This window comes from Dasypus novemcinctus, chromosome 12 (assembly GCF_030445035.2).
Source record: "Dasypus novemcinctus isolate mDasNov1 chromosome 12, mDasNov1.1.hap2, whole genome shotgun sequence".
In the NCBI taxonomy this organism is placed as follows: domain Eukaryota; kingdom Metazoa; phylum Chordata; class Mammalia; order Cingulata; family Dasypodidae; genus Dasypus; species Dasypus novemcinctus.
In genome coordinates, this window is record NC_080684.1 from 93,459,940 (window position 1) to 93,478,563 (window position 18,624).

At 48.1% G+C, this 18,624-nt stretch overlaps 1 protein-coding gene across 3 annotated transcripts in view; it reads right to left on the minus strand.

The window, feature by feature from the left end:
• The window catches only part of LARGE1 (LARGE xylosyl- and glucuronyltransferase 1), a 588,869-nt gene that overhangs the window by 24,209 nt on the left and 546,036 nt on the right, over window positions 1-18,624 (minus strand). For all 3 annotated transcript variants that reach the window (XM_058308687.2, XM_058308686.2, XM_058308685.2), the window contains exons 11-12: window positions 17,957-18,120; window positions 6,806-7,084 (exon numbers count right to left, since the gene is read on the minus strand). In XM_058308687.2, coding sequence (XP_058164670.1) covers window positions 6,806-7,084; window positions 17,957-18,120 — 443 coding nt within the window. The remainder of the gene's footprint in view (window positions 1-6,805; window positions 7,085-17,956; window positions 18,121-18,624) is intronic.

Sequence of the window (18,624 nt, forward strand, 5' to 3'; positions counted from 1 at the left end):
TGCTGCTCTCTTTGTGGAGCACAGTGAATGGCTGAGACTGATGTTGACAAGTGACTCATCGCTTATTGGAAACTGTTGGGCACTGGGGGCGCAGAAGGCTATGGGGCTGCTGTCAGTGTCCCCGGAGAGAACCGGAGTTGTTGGCTCTCACAGCCTTCGATTTCCACAGCCTGATTCCACAGCATCAGATGTCAGAGAGTCTGTTGTTTATTCAAAACTAAGTTTTAAGGAATTCAAGTGGTTCTTGTCCAAGTTCCCAGGGACTCATAGGAAAGTTATATTAAAAGGGGTGGGAGGAGAAGGAAGTCATGCTGGAGTGTGCATCTGTTTCAAAAACACCCAAATGCCATCTCTTTTCCTCTCAGGCTTTGGGGTCAGGCAATTAGAGGAGCCTGCCTCCCCTAGCCCTTTCCTGCTCATCTTTGCTGGCAGACTCATGGGGCTGACTGACGAGGCCCCCCTTGATGACGGGCCAGTACCTTCTTTTGTCTGGTTCACGCTGGCCAGGATGCTCCTGGAGGCTAGTGGCAGCTGCTGCCTGCTTACAGACCTATCGGCCTGGTTAGACGTGAGGACAGGGAGGAGCTTTGTTCGTGGTTGTTGTCTCTAGTCCTGGCACAATGCCAGGCACACAGAAGGCACTCAATAAATAGAGGGAACAAAGGAATCAATCTGCAGTTGCCATAGGCAGGAGAGAAGGTGACAGGGTAAAGATGGTCCTTAGAAACGAGAAGGGCCTGGTTGGAATCATAGTGCTGCCATTTAAATATATACAACCTCTGGGCAAATCTATCTTTGTGTTTTAACCTTCTCAGTTGTACAATTGCAATAAAACCACTATCTTTGACTGCGTTGTCATAGAAACACAACATTGTCAAGTGCCTAGCACAGCGCCTGGTACTGGGAGGGGTGGGTGCTTGCAAACATTGGTTTCTTCCTTCCTTGTCTTTCACAGACCGCCATGGGATCTGTAGATTTGCATGATGCCCCAAATGATGCCAAGGGGTATCCGGGCATGGTTGGTGTCATCCCTGCTGGAGGGGAAAGCTGAGGCGAGGGTCTGAGATGCAACCCTGACTTTCTGATGGAACGAGCCTGTGCACAGAGTGCAGAGGGAACTGGTGAACGAGTGGACGCACGGTGAGGAGGAGCAGGGCTACTGCGGTCACAGGCGTAATCAACCGGGGTGAAGGAAGGAAGGACAAGTGTGGGTGTCCTGTCTGTCTTATGGAGTGAGACTATGTGAAGCCCCCTTGGCTCCAGCTGCCCCCCACACCTCCCCAAATTGCCTAGCTTTAATAGCACTTTGGCTTTCAACTAAAGAGATGGGAGATCATTGGTATGATGGCTCGGAACTCAGTGACCCACCTCGGAGTGAGAATTGATGGGCAGAGGGAAGGAAGAGCAGAGTTAAGCAGTGCTTAATATCTGTGCAGATAACTGGAGCTCAGGCCTTGGCACAGCCCTGCCCTCACTCCTAGACCTGTCTTTCCTGCACATCCTTAAACATGGATAATAAGGTTGGCTTGGATTCTTTTACTGTTGCCTAGGAAATGAGTTCCTGATAGACAGTCTTCCAGGAGGCATGCAGGGGCAACAGAAAGGACTTGCAAATGAGGGATATAAGGCTGCCCACAGAGAGTGGAGCTGTAAAAGATACACATAATGGATGAGGCTGGAGATAGGCAGAGCCAGCTGAGAGCAGCAAGGGCTCCCAGGTCCCACTAGGTCTGGTGGCTCCCTAATTGACAACATGAACATATCCAGAGGGAGGCTGTGCCAGGCAGGACAGGTAGGTAAGAAACAGAAGCGAAGAATGAGCTCTTGGAGGTAAGTAAGATTAAAAACAGCAGCAGCAGGAGCTATAGTTTATCCACCACTTAAGCACATGCCAGGCCCTGTGCTCATTGCGTACAACGGGCAACATCCCTATTTAAGGACCTCACCGCCACGATGTTTACTGTTGGGAAAGCATCCCTGAGTGTTCATGAGGTGCTGGCCCTGCTCTGGGGCAGGCTGCCTGGATCCAAAGCCTACCGTGACACCCACCATCTTGTACTCTTGAGCGAGCCCCATCTCTTTGTCACAGTTTTCTTCTCTGTGAGTTGGGGACAGTACTAGTACATGGGCCATCGAAGTTTTTGGTAAGGATTAAATGGATTAACCCATGTAAAGGTCAAGACAGCTCCCCAGGGCAAAGAATGCACTTAATCAATGCAAGCCATCCCGATGATCATTGCCATGTGATGATGGTGAACATGGACTGGTCAGGCAACTGGAGTCTATAAATAGTTTAGGCATAGAACACCTATGTGCTCCATCAGCCCCGCGTAAACCAGGTGGCCACTTACTGATGCTGCGACCTTGGGCATGTTCCTTAGCTTAAGCATCCTCACCTGTAAAATGAATTGTGGCAAGGTTAAATGATAAAATACATGGGAAGTGCTTATAACAGTGCTTGGCACATAGTAAGTACTCAATAAATGTTAAAATGTTGTAGACGTAGTGGAATTAAAAAATGAGGGATTAATCCAAGGAAATGCCACCTGTTAATGTCTCTTGGCCGGTGGCCAGCCAGCCAGCGTCTGTTGGTGCCATCACAACCTGGTCTTGTTCAAATTTCTGCACTCACTGAACAAGTATTTATAGAGCAGCCATTATGTGCCAGGGAAAATGTGACAGGGTGGGGTGCTTAGGTGTCATCCTGGAGTGAACAGAATGAAACAGAAATTTGTCACTGCTGTATGCTGTCAGAGTAGAGTTCCTATCTACCGGGGCACCTCTGTCCCCTAGAAAGCAAAGGCAATGAGGGCACAAGGGATGCTTCAAGCTTCAGGCACTGAAGAAAGAGGAGGATTCTGCAGGGCTAGTGAAAGAAGAAACCCATCCTGATCTCGTGGCAAGCAGAAAATGCCAGCTGAGTGAAACTGGGTGGTCATCCCACCTCAGACGCCTCTGCCATTTGGGAACTTTACCCGAACAATTTCTCAGTTCCTCACCTTTGCCACGAGGCTGCATGCCTTTATATCCATTGGTCCTTCTTCCAGAAGCTTTCTCTGACAGCCCACACAGAGCTTGCTAATCCGAGCACCTACCTGTCTTTCACTTGAGTCTCCATTGGTCATAAATAATAACAGCAGCAGCAGCAATAGCAGCACCTAGAGCTTGCACACCCACTAGAGTGTAAGCCCCATGAGGGCAGGCACCCTGCCAGTTCTGTTCCAGGACAGCCCTAGTGCCAGGGTAGATGTTCAACGTGTATGTGTGGAATGAAGAGTGTTCCAGGCATTGTGCAGGTGCCTTCCAGGTACTGTTACATTTAATCTTCTTAGGACCTTATAAAGGGGGAAAAGCATGATCCCCATTTCAGAGATGAATAAAGTTAAGAGAGGTTGGAACCATTTCCCAAAGTCAAAAGTTAAGAGAGGTTGGAACCATTTCCCAAAGTCAAAGAAATGCTGAGGAAGGCACCGTCAGCATTGGAACAGGTCTGATTGCTTCACAGAACGCCTCTCAGCACATGGGAGATGCTCACTAGATATTTTTGAATGAATATGAAAAGAAGACAGCTATACAAAGTTACCCAGCATGTACTGAAGGTGGTAGAAAGTGGAATGGCGATGGCAGTGGTCAGGGGACGGCAAAGAACTCCAACATTGAATGCTGCGGACAGGCCAAAGGACCGAAAATTAACTTCCGCTGAGCTCCCATTACACTCCTGCAAGGAAGCTTCAATTAGCCTCTTTTGGAAGCAAAGGCATGGAGAATCCTCCAGGTGAGGCCAAGGAACCTGCCCAGAGTCACGTATCTGATAAACACAGCCGACCTTAGATTCAAATGTAGGGCTATGCGTGCCCTGCTGAAATTCACTCGACATTTCTGATCAAGAGTGAAAACTGCACTTCTACAAACTCATGCTTTAGAAGAAATAGGTGAAGGGGTGGGGAGAGCTATTTCAGTGAAGCTCTGCAGCTATGTCCATGCATATAACTGATTTCATTATCTTCCAATTGATCTGTTTGTTTTTGCCATAATATTAGCAGGTTGCTAAGCAACTGCTCAGAGAGCGATGGAGCTGAACTTTTTTTGGTAGACACGGAGGCCCCCTCAAAAGGGTGATACGAGTGAGTGTTTGGGGATCCAAGCAGAGAGCTGCCAATCAGCTCCCCCCTGCTTTGGAACTGCCAGTTGGGCCTCGAGTCAGGGGTTTCTGGAGAAACGAAGCCTCCTCAAATTTTGCTGGCGTCCAGAAATACCCACATCAGAGGCAGAAGGAGGCCTTCTTGCTCGCTCTGGGGGAGGGGCCAGGTCACTCTGGAAAGCCCAGGACACTAGCAGCAGGACACTAGGCTGAACAGTGGTGACATCATGACAGCAGTCCCTCTGTGTTGAGTCCACTGAGGACCAGGCACTCCCTAAGAACTTGACCTGCGCGGTCCCATGTGGCCTCTGACTGCCGCCGTGCCAGGCGTTATTACTAAGCACTCCCGACGAAGCCTGGAAAGGTGTAAAGACTCTCTGCCTCTGAACAAGGCTGAGGCTCCTGCAGTAAAGAAATGAACATGCACACTGGTGGGGCCGGGGAGAGGAGGGGCAGAGTGGTCTGACATCGCTTTAGGGAATCCGGATTTCAACCTCGGCCCAGAACTGGCCCCTGCCCTCAGCACTCTGGGCCAGTAACCTCAGCTCCTTGCTCTCCAGAAGCAGGAGCGTCTTGCTGGTTTCCACCACAGGCCTTTGGACTTGCTGTGGTCTCTGTCTGGAAATCTCTCCAGCCACGTCTTCACGGGGTAGCTCCTTCTTTTCATCAGGTCCAGCTCTAACGTCACCTTCTCAGAGAGGCCTTCCCTGACCACCCTGTCTAGCTAAGGTCACTCTTTAATTGCACTAGCCAACTCTATCTCCAAAACTCTTACTCATTATGTGTAATGAAGGTGATTATTTATTTTTAAGTCCCAGGGCCGCAGAGACTTTTGTTTGGACTGTTGGCTCCTGCGTTCCCGGAAGCTAGGCTCTTGACAAATATTCACCGCATGGGCAGACGGTGGCAACTGGATGGGGTCCTCCGAGCAAGGAGAGCCCAGCCTGAGCCCTGCAGCCCTCAGCCCCCAAGCTGCCAAGGTTTCGGAATCTCCGTGAATCGGGCCGAAAGCCCTGTCTGGCCACGTGGGGGCACCCTCACTCCACACACTGGGATTCCAAGGCTGGAGCTGGAGCTGGAGTTGGAGAGCAGCTCCCCTTCTGGAGCCTGGGAGCTGTGCTCTCTGCCCTGCTCTCTACCTCAGCTCACTGGGAAGGGTGCTCCCTGGGTGATGCCTTCTAGTCTCCCGGAGCCAGGGTCAGGCTGCTTTGGGTTTGCTCACCTGCTGTTCTCAACCAAGAAAGGCTGGTGGCTCCTCCTTTCTTGTGGGGTGAGGGTGGGGGCTACTAATGCTATGAATCCCCCCAGATGCCCTGGAAGGACAAGTGAGTCAGGAGCTCCCGGGAGGAGGGCGGGAGGGTACAAAAGGTTCACACACTCTTTTGGAAGCTCTTTTGAGAAACAGATAACGTATGGAGGGAAGACAAGGGAGTGAGAAACCAGATCCTGCTCAGTTTGGACAGTCGGAGAGCACAGAGCAGCCAGACAACTGTGAAGCAGGGTGGCCTGCAAACACGGAGTGGACAGACAAGTTCAAGTTCAAGTCCTAGGGCAAGACGAGGACTCAAACAAGGTCCACTGCTTCTCTGAGCCTCACTGTTCCCCCACTGTAAAATGGGGGCAACTGTGCCTGCCTTTTGGGCTTGATGTGTGGATCAAATGGGACACTGTGTGCAAATCATCTGTCCTGGTACCTGGATCCAGGTAGGCCCTCAGTCGGTAGCAGAGGTAATTCATGCTGATAAGTAATAGTGGATAACAGATCTTAAAAAAACATCGTTCGGACATATAACTTGGTGTGACTTTAGTTTCCTCATGTATTAAGCAGGGGATCTTTGGGCTACATGAATTTTACAGGGCTTTCCAGTTCAGATTATTATTCTGTAATAAATGCCACTCACCACACAGTCATCTAAGCCTTTCAAGCGCTAAGTACTTTCTTCGGCAGTTGGAAGCCTGCCCTCTAAGTGCAGAGAGTTGGAAAGGGTCATTAGAGATTTACGGGGGCTGCCAAAACGGTGGGTAAGCACATGGCTCTGGAGAGCCTAGCTAAGCGGCCACCCTGGCGCCACCCTTTACTTGCCTAGGGTCTCATTATGCAGTTTGCCATGTGTAAGCTGAAGAAGATAATAGTATCTGTGGCAGCAGAGACTGACCGTGGGGAGGGAATGAAACCCTACTTGTAAAGCACTCAGAACAGTGCCTGGCACATGGAAAGCACCTCAGTAAATGTTAACCATAATTATCATCTGGGTTTGCTTTCAAGAATAGGCAGTGATCTTTCCAGAATGGTAAATGAAGGTTGTCTGATCCAAAATTGGAAGAAGGATGAGATGTTTTCATAGAAGCTACAGAAAGAACACTGCTGGGAGACGAGACAGATATTTCCTAGACCAAGCTCTGCCACTAATATTTCATTATGCAAACTTGGGTTGCATCAGAAAAATAAAGGCGTTGGGTTGCCTAATGCTCCTTCCAAATTCGGCAGTCAGAGCTCGATCTCTGGGTGCAGCCGGGCAGGTCCCTGCCCCTCTCTAGGTCTCGGGTGCCCATCTATAAAAGAGGAGAGGTGGGCTAGACAAGGATCCTAAGCTGCATTCTGGGTCGCCACTCCACAACCCTATGCACCTTCCGGGGTGTGGCCAGGTCCCCGCGGGTCCTTACCTGAGGTACTCATAGAGCCCGTACATGGGCAGGAAGTCGATGTCTGACAGGAACATGTAGGGGGTGCTGATGTGTTTCATGGCCACGTTGCGTAGCAGGTTCACGGGGTAGAACTGGCCCTCCTTGTACACAACGTGGTAGCCCACGTTGCGGCGGCTCATGAGCACCTCGGAGCCCTGGGCATAGCGGAGGAACTGCTGGGCCTCGGCGTCGGACAGGTAGAGGGCCAGGCTGATGGGCCCCTCCCAGTGTTTGCAGATGGCCTCCAGCATCTGGAGCCTGGAAGAGACGGGGGCAGGTGAGCCGTGGGGGCCGAGGCCCAGGCACGCAGCACCTGCTCTGCCCTGCTGGAGCACTGCCTGCGTGGACGCTTGGTCCACCAGCTCTCAATCCAAATCCCTGCTTGCAACATCACGTGCCGTATGACTGGGGCAAATCACTGAGCCTCCATTCCTTTACCTACAAGATGGGCATAAAAACACTTACCTTGCTGGCTCTCGTCTTTTTCTGCTTCCTAGTGAATGAGTGACATCAAACGAGTTAGTCCCAGTCCAAGCCTCAGATTCATCTTCCCAATGGGAAGGGGGAATTATACTAAATCTTCTAAAGAGCCCCTTCCGGTTCAAAATTTCTGTGTCTCCTTCTCCCTCAGCAAAGGTGCAGAATGGCATGACTGAGCAGCCATAGAGCATTTAGACAAATTGAGGCCGACAAGTTACAAGGAGCGTCATAAGAAGCAGCAAACACAAGTAGTAGGGAATACAATTACTGACTCTGTATTATGTGCCAGAAACTTTCCAGAATTCTAACAACCACCTGTGAGTTAAGCTGCTGTTATCCCGGTTTTCCTGATGAATGCACTGAGGTTCTAAATGTTTGGTTGCCTTTTACTCTTGGACTTAGATCTGAGGTGTTGTGCCCTGGGAATAGAGAAGAAAATTATACTGAATATCTGACAAAGGGAATGGAAAAACATGTGAATGGTGGGGACAAAAGTGTACCTGGGGTGATGAAGTCTTCATTTTTTAGAACCTGTATTGACTCAGGGTGCCTTGTTCCCTGCTACCTTGGAGGCACCAAGCCAAGGAGAGTGGGAGAGGAACTGAGCCCAGTGAAAAACAAAAGGTGTGTCAGACAGAGGGGGCTCTGCAAAACGTTTTAAGAGAAATCTATAAAGACCTTGTTTTTTTTCTTTTTTCTTTTCCTAAAGGCATTCGAAGTGCCTGGCACATAAAACCTAAGGTTAAAAAACAGCAAAAGCCTATTTCAATTTTTTTCCCTACCCAGCAAGAGGTACATAATCAGCAGTCTCCTGGTCAGAATGGCCACTTTTTTTAGACAATTGCTAGGAAATAGATTCCATGCATTTCCATGCTTCTAAACAAAAGAAAATGGGCACACCTATCTTGTTTCAGTACATTCAAGATGGACTCTCAAGAGTTTCCTCTAATTCTGTGAATTGGTACTGCCTGGATCTGTGGCCTTTTAGTATGGAGGATTAAGATACTCACCAGAAGAAAGTGCCCTCCATTTTCTGTCCTTTCTAATGCTTGCTAATCAAATTGGCCAGAACAATTTTTTAAGAAACAAGTATTAGATGACACCTAATCTCATGGAGCTTTGTGTCCGGCCTCCCCTATACAGCCCTGCTCTCTCCTGGACTCCGGAAATATGCGATTTTGAATGATCCCACCTACCCCTCAGCTTTGTCTTCTGCAGGATGGGGGACCTCTGCATTTCAAGGGAGAGCTGTTGCACAGATACATTGAGTAAAGGCAGGAATACTTTCTAATCTGTGGAAATAAGAGCTGCTAGAGGAGGAGGATACAGGCAGGAATATTTGGGCATGAAGAGATGCCACCTTCTACTCTGGGTCTACCCACTTACTTGGCTATTGGCAAGTTTTCCTGGCAGGGTGCAGGCCCCACCTGGCCTAGCCCTTCGAAGCTCTGCTAAGGGTGTAAGGTGGCAGCAGAGACAAAATACTTAAGGGTCTCAGGAGAAAGGGGCTGTTGATGGGATAGACATGTTGGGCTTTGTAGGAAAGAGGACCAGATGGTTTCCACAGCACTTCGGGGGAGGGAACTCATGATTACACAACCCATTTGTGTTTCATTGCCACCCAGCTCCAATCTCTCCAAGCTTTTCTCCCTTAGAACCAAGCTTTGGGTCAGGGACTGACCAAACCAAGTGACAAACAGAGGTTTACAATAATGATAATAATATGTAAAAGAGAATTATGGTAGAATACATCTCTGCCATTTCCCTGCAGATATAGATATCTTGGCTGTTATCACAGTAACTCCAGAAAGCTAAGATTTTCATCACCATTTTACAGGTGAGGAAACTCAAGGAGGTGAGGGGACTACTTTCAGGTCACATAGCGACAAAGTGATAGAGCTGGGGTCACCCCCCGGTCTGTTGGTTAGGCTGAGAAAATGAACCCAAAGTATCTTCCCATCATTGCCTGTTTTCCCAAACAAGAATGTGTCCTTTCCTTTGGGTCAGCTTCTCTCTTTTCTTTCCTCCTCCCCAGCCCTGCCTGGGGTCTGCCTCAAGATCTACTATTCACTTCCCTTCTCCAGGTTGCCTCCCCCATACCTGTTCCCGGAGGTTTGTCCTTATTCCTCTCTTGCTGATGCAAAGCTCTGGGCCAAGTCTTTCTTTGGTCTCTTAGACAGGAGAATAAGAGTACCTGGTACAACAAGGACCAAGGCCGGTGGACAGTGCTTCAAGAGATTAAATTTAACTCAAAAATCACCCAATTGTCCATATTGGAAAGGACCTTAAGGAGTATTTAGTATGACCAAACCATTTGTATGACCAAAGAACTCAAGAGATGGGCATGAGTTATTCAAAAGCTCATGATGAGTCAGCGGAGAAGGTAAGACCCAGAAGTCTTGACCCTGTCCTGTGCTTTCTTCCACTTCCCCACCCAGCCCACTATTGCTTCTCACTGGAAGTGGAAGGCCAAGGTTCAGACATGGCCAGAGAGATGCCTGGCAGGTCTAGAAATAGGCAGGGGTTATTGAGGGAGTTCTCACTGCATTAGTTTCCTGTTGCTGCTGTAACAAATGACCACAAACTTAAGAGGCTTAAAACAACACAAACTTATTATCCTATGGTTTTGGAGATCAGAAGTTCAAAACTCAATCTCATTGGACCAATATCAAGATGTGAGATGGGTGTCGGTGGGCCTGAACGTCTTCCAAAAACACAAACTCCTTAACGGCAGTTCAGGTAGGTAGCCACTCAGCCTCTGCTCGAACGGGGAGCTCACTCCCGAGAAGGCAGCCTGTTCCAATCTGGTACACCACGGCTCGGCAGGCTCGGCAGAGTGCTGCCACTTTGGGTTCTGGAGTCAGACAAAGTTTCTACTCTGGGCTGGGTTTGAACTCTGAGCTATGTCAATATCCCTAAGCAATTGATAACCGTTTTTTGAACTTCAGTTTCTATTTTGGTAGATGACAAATATGGCTATAAATTAGTCTTCTTCCTCTAACCACTCCCTTTGGTAACACCCTCCCATGTTGATTCTGGGCTGACCAACTTGCTTTGGATGATGGGACATTAGAGAAGTTCTTTTAAAAAGTGCTTGTGCAGTGGGGCTTAACCCCTTGTGGTCTTGGAACCTTGTGAGTGCCACCATGGAAACACCTTGCTAAATGAGACATGTGTCCCAGGTATCCCTATTGCCTCAGACAACAGCCAGAAGAAGAACTGCCCAGCTGAATGCAGACACATGAACGAACAAAAACTAGCAGAAGTGGTGCCCGGCTGAGCTCAGACCAAATGGCCAAACCACAGATTCATGAGCTAAGATCATTGTTTTATCAAGCTACTAAGTTTAGGGATAGTTTGCTAAGGAACAATAGATAACTGAAACAATATGTAATTGGATTTGAGTATTACATGACATAAATTATATAAAGACTGTGGCATAAAGCTAGATATGGAGCAGCTACTCTGCATCTGATAACTGTAACTTCTCCCTTTGGTTCTATTTCTGCCTTTCGAACATGCATTCATTCAACAAATATTTATTGTCTAGAATATGTCAGGTATTGTGCTTGGCCCAAGGGCAAATCAGACAGACAAGATTCCTGCACTCCTAGTTGGGGACTTCTAGCTGGGGAGACAAGTGGTAAATATAACAAACCCAGACAAATTCAGATGGTGCTAAGGGCTGAGAGAGGCAACTGAATAGGGTAACAGGATAAAGAGTAACTGTGAGGGCTGGTGAGGGAAGGCGGTTCTGCAGAGACAAAATCTGAGACCTGGATAATGAGAAAGAGCTAGTCTTAAATCTGGAGTGAAAGCTTTCCAGGAAGAGAGGACAGCCTTTGGGGTAGAACTGAGCATAGTATGTTCAAGCAACAGAAAGAGGGACAGTGGGAAGGAGCATGGGCCAGGGAGGGGCAGAACAAGAGAGGTCAAGGGTGGAGAGGTGGGCAGGTACCAGGTCACCGGGGGTCATGAAGGTCACGGGGAAACAAATGTAGGGAAGCTGTTATAAATGCAATGAAGAGACACCCAGCATGTTATGAAAGATCACACTGTCTGCTACGTGGAGAAAGAATTATGTCTGTACTCTCTAGAATACTGCTTTTTAAACTTAAGCATGCTTAAGATCACTTGGAGGGTTTATTAAAACAGATTTCTGGCCCCTACCTAGAAATTTTGATTCAGTAGGTATGGTGGACCTGCGGATCTGTATTTCAGCAGGCTCCCTGGCTGCCATTCTGTGGAGCACACTTTAAGGGACACTGTTCTAGAGGGGATGAGCAGGTTAGCTCACCCCAGTGGCTTCGTTCCTTCACTCCCAGGAAACAGAGAGAAGGGCCAATTCCCTGATCTAGCCACATGACTCTCTGGAATCCTGTCAGTATTCTGTCAGAGGAACACTAAGGAACACGCCCCTGCCTTGCCTGAGGTCGGTGGGCTCTGAGCCCCTGCCCCCCTTCCTGCTCAGCCTCCTCTTTCCTTTCAGCCACTCTGCTAGGATGGGAGGGAAGTACCTTGAGTAGCTACCTGGGACAGAACCAGACCTGCCAGCTCCACAGCTTTCTGAATGGAATTCTAGAGGGAGAACGGCACAGAAACCCAGGGGCCAGTTCCCCTAATTCGTTGTGGCATTCACGTAAGGCCTACTTTTGACTCAAAGGTTTACAAACACATCCGAAATGTTTTTTAAATTAAAAATCAATCCAACAGGCACCAGTCAGCATGTTGCATCATAATTGGATGTGTGGGATGAAATGAAAGTGGCGGGAGGAATTTCTACCACCTTCATCAGCTTGTACTACCACTTCCTAATTTTTTGATTACATCCCACTAAGCATCTCTCATTGTGGCTTGGAATTCCATAAGGTTCTCTGAGGTTTTGCCTGAATGGCATTACTTGTCACAGTACATTAGGGAGTGTCATGTATCTGTCACATTTGGGGATGTGTGTGGTTTGAAGGCAAGGCCTCTGTGGCTAGTGTTTGCAGCAGATGAGTGGTATGGGACCTTCCTTCAGGTGGGCTGTGAGGGAAGACCCTGCCGGCGTCATGTGCAACCCAGGCCAGGAAGATGCTTCCTGCTAACCATGGAAGGAGGGGGCCCTATTTTCTTTTGTCTATAAGAAGTGTGTACAAAAAGAGGAATTTGGGTTGTTAATACTTAAAACATTTTTTTTTCTAGTTGAAAATTCCAGATAGAAAATTCTATACCCTATATTGCACTAAGGGATCATTAAGAGAAGGGAAACTCATATTTGGTGCACATCTACTACTTAGTGGGTACGATGTGTCCTTTTATCTTATATAACCCAGATAATTTGTGAATTCAACCATACTGGCACCACTTCATAGATAAGCAAAGTGAAGCTCAGAAATGCAGTGACTTGCTCAAACTCAACATAGCTAGTAGGTTGCAGGAATGGAATTGGAGCCCAGGTGTTTCTATTTTTTTTCTCTCTCCAATATCTCGTTACCTTCCCAAATACCTACCATGTGCAGGCACCATGGTGAGGGTGTTCAAATCTAGAAAATTTCTACTGAATACCAAAGGGGTGCCAAGGGCCTTCACAAAATCTCATTTCATCCTATGTGGCATCGGACCCAATGTGACAAGTATTTTTAGCCCTATCTTATAGGAAGAGAAAAAAGGTAACCAAAGATGCTAAGTGACCTACCCAAGACCACCAGCTGAGAGTGAGGGAGCCAGTGGGATTTGAACCCTGAGCTCTTGGTGCTTAAGTCTGGTGTCTTTTCATCCATCATCACAAGTATGGAGACTCTGCTCAATGATAATAGTATCCACTTAGGGAGTCTCTGAGTACTAATGCATGAATACTACCATGCCTTATTATCTCGTTTAATCTTTACAACAGCCCCAAGGGGTTGCTACTAAAATTATCATCCCAGATTACAGGTGAGGAAACTGAGGCTTAGAGAGGTTAAGCGACTTGTTTGCGAGCCAAACTCAAGATGTGGCAGTCACACGTCTGTCTGACTCCAGAGACCATGTCTTATTTTCCATTAAGCCATGTTTTAGTCTGTGTAGAAAGAGTGTCATTTTTCTTTATCTCTTTTCTCTATTTCTCTCTTTTTCTCCTGGGTTTGGAGATAGTCACTGGCCATTCATCTTGAGTGAGGGAATATTTTCCTGGTAAACTGAATCCATTATTGGAGGCGTGCACATGACAGAAGGGGACCACTGATGCCTTGAGAAATGGCCACCTGGAGTTATTTAGAGCTCACTCTACTCACCACCTGTGCAGGTTATACCACCTGTATGAGGTGCAATTCTGCTGCCTGGAGAAAAGATGACCAATCTAGACCACCAGTCAGCATTACTATCAAGGCTTAGATTTTATTTTCACTTTAAAGGCCCTGGAAGAGATGTGCAGTGAGGGTCAGTGTGGCTAGGTGACTTACTGATGAGGCTGCTTGGTGGACGGGGGATGAGGGGTGGGGGCTGCTTGGGTACTCAAACCGGAAGCTGTGGGAGAAGCAATGGGATGCCAGAAGGTAGAGGTGACTTTGGGATGCTGGTTTGTACCTTTGAAGCCTCACCAGGAGCCTGACAGGTTTAAGCCGAAAGGGCTGGCTACCTCCCCTGGTTTCCAGCCCCTGCCTACCTGGCTAGGCTCATCTGCTCTCCTTTCCCTCATTCCTATATCCTAAACTCTACTTACACCCAACTCTGCTTGTGCCCCATGGGCCTGGCGACCTCTGGCCCTGTGAATGTGTTGTGTGCTCTACCTTGGGAACCTTCCTTCTTTCCCCATGTGCCTCCACCTACTCAGCCTTCAACTCAATGCAGCTGTCCCCTTCCCAGACACCATCCCTGCCTCCTTCCTCTCCACCCCTGGCTGGGGTGGGAGCTCCTGCTCTGGGCTCCCACAGCAAGGGTGTTTCTCTTGCTCGGCCCTCTTCATGCTCTATTGTAAGAACCTGTTTTTCTTACAATTCCCATCCCCTGGTGTACAGGTGCTGTGTAACCAATCCCCTCCCCTTGAGTGTGGGCAGAACCTGAGACTGTGGCAGGACAGCATTCCTGTGGTTATCTTATGTTACATCAGATGGTCGTAGCTCACTGGAGAGTGTATTCCTCTGGCTTTGAAGGCAGAAGCTGTTAGGCTGGTAGGGGGCCACGTGGCTAGGACCTGAGGGTAGCCTCCAGGAGCCGAGAACCCAGGCAACAGAAAGCAAGGAAACAGGGACCTAGGACTGAATTCTGCCAACAATCTGAATGAGTTTAGAGGCAGACCCCGAATAGCCAATGAGATTGCATCCCTGGCCAGCACCTTGATTTCAGCCTGAGACCCTGGGGAGAAGGCCCCTCAGCTAATGTGTACCTGGACTCCTGACCCACAGAGACTACCAGATAATAAATGTGTGTCCTTTTAGGCTGCTAAATTTGTTATGCAGTAAAAAATTAAAAAAACAAACAACAACCTAATATACTGCCTGAGCCATGACTAGACTATGTACTCTTTGAAGGCAGGAAGAGTTTTTATATAATCCCAGGCTCACAGTAATAGTAGATGCTTAAGAGATATTTGTGGAGTGATGACATGAATTCCTCCTGAGAGCCTCCATGCTGCTCAAATGTGGCCACTCTCTAAGCCAAACTCAGCATATAAATACATTACCTTCCCCCCAGCATGGGACATGACTCCCAGGGATGAGCCTCTCTAGTGCTGAGGGATTACTATCAATCACTAACTGGTGATGCAACTAGAAAGAGACCTTGAATAAAAGGGGGAAGTGGCAAAGACAAATGAGTTTACACAGCTAAAAGTTTTCAAAAAAGAGTTGGGAGGTCATCAGAGGGGTTGTGCTTATGCATGCCTAAGCAGAATCCCAGAGACAGCCAAAGTAGATACAACCCCAGGTACTGGTACTCCTGAGGGCTACAGAGACACACAGGTTCTATGGTCATGGCAGATGGCTTTGGAGTTCAGTGCTGTATTCCTGGATGTGATGGAGTTGGACTCAGATGTGACCTCTCTACACATACTTCTTCTGTCACTTTTACTGAACCTGTGGTTGGCACTAGGGTTGGTGTATACTCAGGAGACTTGAATCTCTGGACTGTCCATGTGTCAGCTGGGCCCCGGGCCTCAGCAGAGTTGTAACTCCTACCCTCTGGTTCGTTGGACTTATCCCGGTCCGCTAGCAGGGAGGTGAAGAAGGTCAACCAAAACACCAGGGAGCCTAGAATGCCTACAAGTGCGAGCAGAAGAATTGCATCCATCATCCATGTGAAATCTAAGTCCCCTCTCAATATAGAGGTGGAGTGGACATCACCATCCTAGGGTCCACAGGATGGAGGAATAAAATGTGGATTAGAGTGGACTTACTGGTATTCTACTATAGAACTATTTTGACTAGTAATAGAAGAAACTATAGCAATGATGTGGAGAAAGTGGCCATGGTAGTTGCTGAGGGTAGGGAGAGGGAAAAAGGGATGTGAAGTAGGGGCATTTTCAGGACTTGGATTTGTCCTAAATGATATTACGGGGACAGATGCTGGACATTATATATCCTGCTGTAATCCACTGAATGTATGGGGCGGGGAGGGGGGGGAGTGTAAACTAGACTGTAAACTGTTATCCATGTAGTGCAGCAGTGCTCCAAAATGTATTCACCAAATGCAATAAATGTGCCGCAATGATGAAAAAGGTTGTTGATGTGGGAGGAGTGGGGTGGGGGTGGGGTATATTGGAACCTCTTATATTTTTTAATGTAACTTTTTTTGTGATCTATGTATCTTCAAAAAAATACAACTAAAAAAAAGATGGGGGTGGGGGGATGGGGAGTCAGGTATATGGGAACCTCATGTTTTTTAATGTAACATTTTGTGTGATCTATTAACTTTAAAAAAAGATAGTTAAAAAATTAAAAAAAAAAAAACTGAGAGATTCTAGCAGATGCTAGAATCTCTGCTTTGCCTTCCCTTTCTTTGCATTTTACCTTTACCTGTTATGGTCAGAAAGTTCTCTGTGTTATTCACAGCATTCCGGAGGCTGAGCTCTAAGTTCTGGGAAAGCCTGTGACCTCAGCAGCCAGGGAACACACAGCACAACATGCGCAGCCATGTGCTAACACGTGAGGGACTCACGGAGCAAGGCCTCAGCTTCTGCGGTCCACACCCCCTCAGCAAACCACCCTAGGTGGTCTCTGGGTGCAAGGTTCTGCTCATGCCTAGGAACTCCGGGGTACTTCAGGTGACCTTCTCATGTTTGAGGCTTGTTCTTTTATTTGTTTGCTGATTCCTCAATCACTCATGACAAATGATAACTGGTGTTCATAGAACATGTTTTACATACCATGTACTAGTCTCAGACTTTATAGGCATAAACAAATTTGATCCTTAAACAATCCCATGGAATCCCATCCATAGGCTGACAGGCATCTCTGAGGTGGCGCAAAAGATACCGCGAACCCATCAAACTCCTTCCTAATTGTGGGAACTGAGAGGAATGACATGAAGGAAACTGCTGCTGGAGCCAAACTGTGTAAATGGAAGCAGAAACTGGCCAGCCAAAGCAGGCACTGGAAGGGCCTGGTGGAGACAAGCTGCCGAGCCCTCAGGGAGTGACCCCGGGCTTCCGGTCCATTTGCCTCTGGGCAGCCAGGGATTTGTTTTTATAAATGTTCATAAATTAGAAAATACAACTTCTTGTAAATTTCTTCAATAACTTCTCATCATGCTTAAATAAAACCCAAACAGCTTATGAGCTTCTAATATTCTGCATCATCTTATCTCATACTGCTTTCCTCCTGACCCCGTGCTGTTCTTCAGCCACCATGGTCTCTGTCAGCTTTTCAAAATCCTGCTCACCACAGGGCCTTTGCACTTGTTATTCCAGCTGCCTGGAAAACTCTTCTCTTAGGAACTTGCATGTTTGACTCCTTATCTCATCCTCCAGATCTGCTCCGAAATGTCCCCTTCTCAGCGCGCTTCCCCTGGCCACACCGTCTCGGCAAGGTCTCCCACCTGACATTATTACCTGTCTCAGTTTCCTCAATGCACTGCCACAATTAAAATCATTTCATTTAATTGTTCATTGCTGTTTATACCACTAGTGCTGTGTTCCCAAGCCTGGCTATTCACTGGACACTTAAACCAAAGCAATGCCAAGGGTTCCATCCACCAAGATTCTTACTTAACTGGTTTGAGATGGAGTCTGGACATGAATTTTTCTCATAGACTCCCCAGGTGATTCAATGTGCAGCCAAAGATAAGAACTACTAAACTAGACTGTCAGGTACATAAGGGTGGGGGTCATGTTGCTACTGTCTTGGTAAATGCATGATGAACATTTGTTGCATGAATACATGTATAAGGAAAAGGAAGAACAGTGCCTTTCCAGTGCCAACTGCGGGTTCAGTTTATGCTTCCCTACAATGCAACCCCTTTTCCTTTTGCAATTTGCATAGGGCTCCATCTCTCTGACTCAATCCAGCCCTCAGCCCTCAGGGGTGGTGGTGAGACAAGAAGTCTTGGTTTTCAGTGTTAGGGAGGGGATGCGACATGGCTCCATCTTCTCAGGCTGCAATAGTCTAAGTCTGTGAACAACTCTTCCTTCTCCCCCAGACTTGGCAAAGAGCAGCAGAGGGGATTGCGCGGAGGGTGGGGGCCCATCTGCCATACCTGTCCATGGAGAGCTGAGCCACCAGGGTGACATCTGTGCTGTCTGCAGCAGGCTCATACTCGTAGTGCAAGAAGTAGAGGTGGGTACGGTGGACGGTGAAACGCTCCCGCCGGAACTCGTAGCACAGGTCATCCTCGTCCAGCTCAGAGAGCTGCTTCTGGAGCTGAAGGGGAGGGAAGGCGGCTTGAGGACAGGAAGAAAGCCCTGGGGACCCAGGAGCTGCCTGCGGTGCTGCTTGCGGCACCTCCCCTGAGACAGAAGGAGGGGATCTCCATTTCTATTCTACCCTGCAATTTAACCCAAGTTCCAAAAGGTGCTGGAGAAAGTCAACATGGGCTTACTATGAGCAGTGAGCCTCCTCGTAGCTGAGAATGATGGTGGCGATCATGGGATAAGTGAACACAAACTCCTTAAAAACAAACCCAAAATATCTCCCTAGACTACTTAGCATGACAATTTCAAATAACACGAGGAGGACTTTCAAAGACTAGTGGAGGGAAGTGGACTTGGCCCAACGGATAGGGTGTCCGCCTACCACATGGGAGGTCCACGGTTCAAACCCCAGGCCTCCTTGACCTGTGTGGAGCTGGCCCATGTGCAATGCTGATGTGCACAAGAAGTGCCGTGCCACGCAGGGGAGCCCCACATGCAAGGAGAGCCCCCTGTA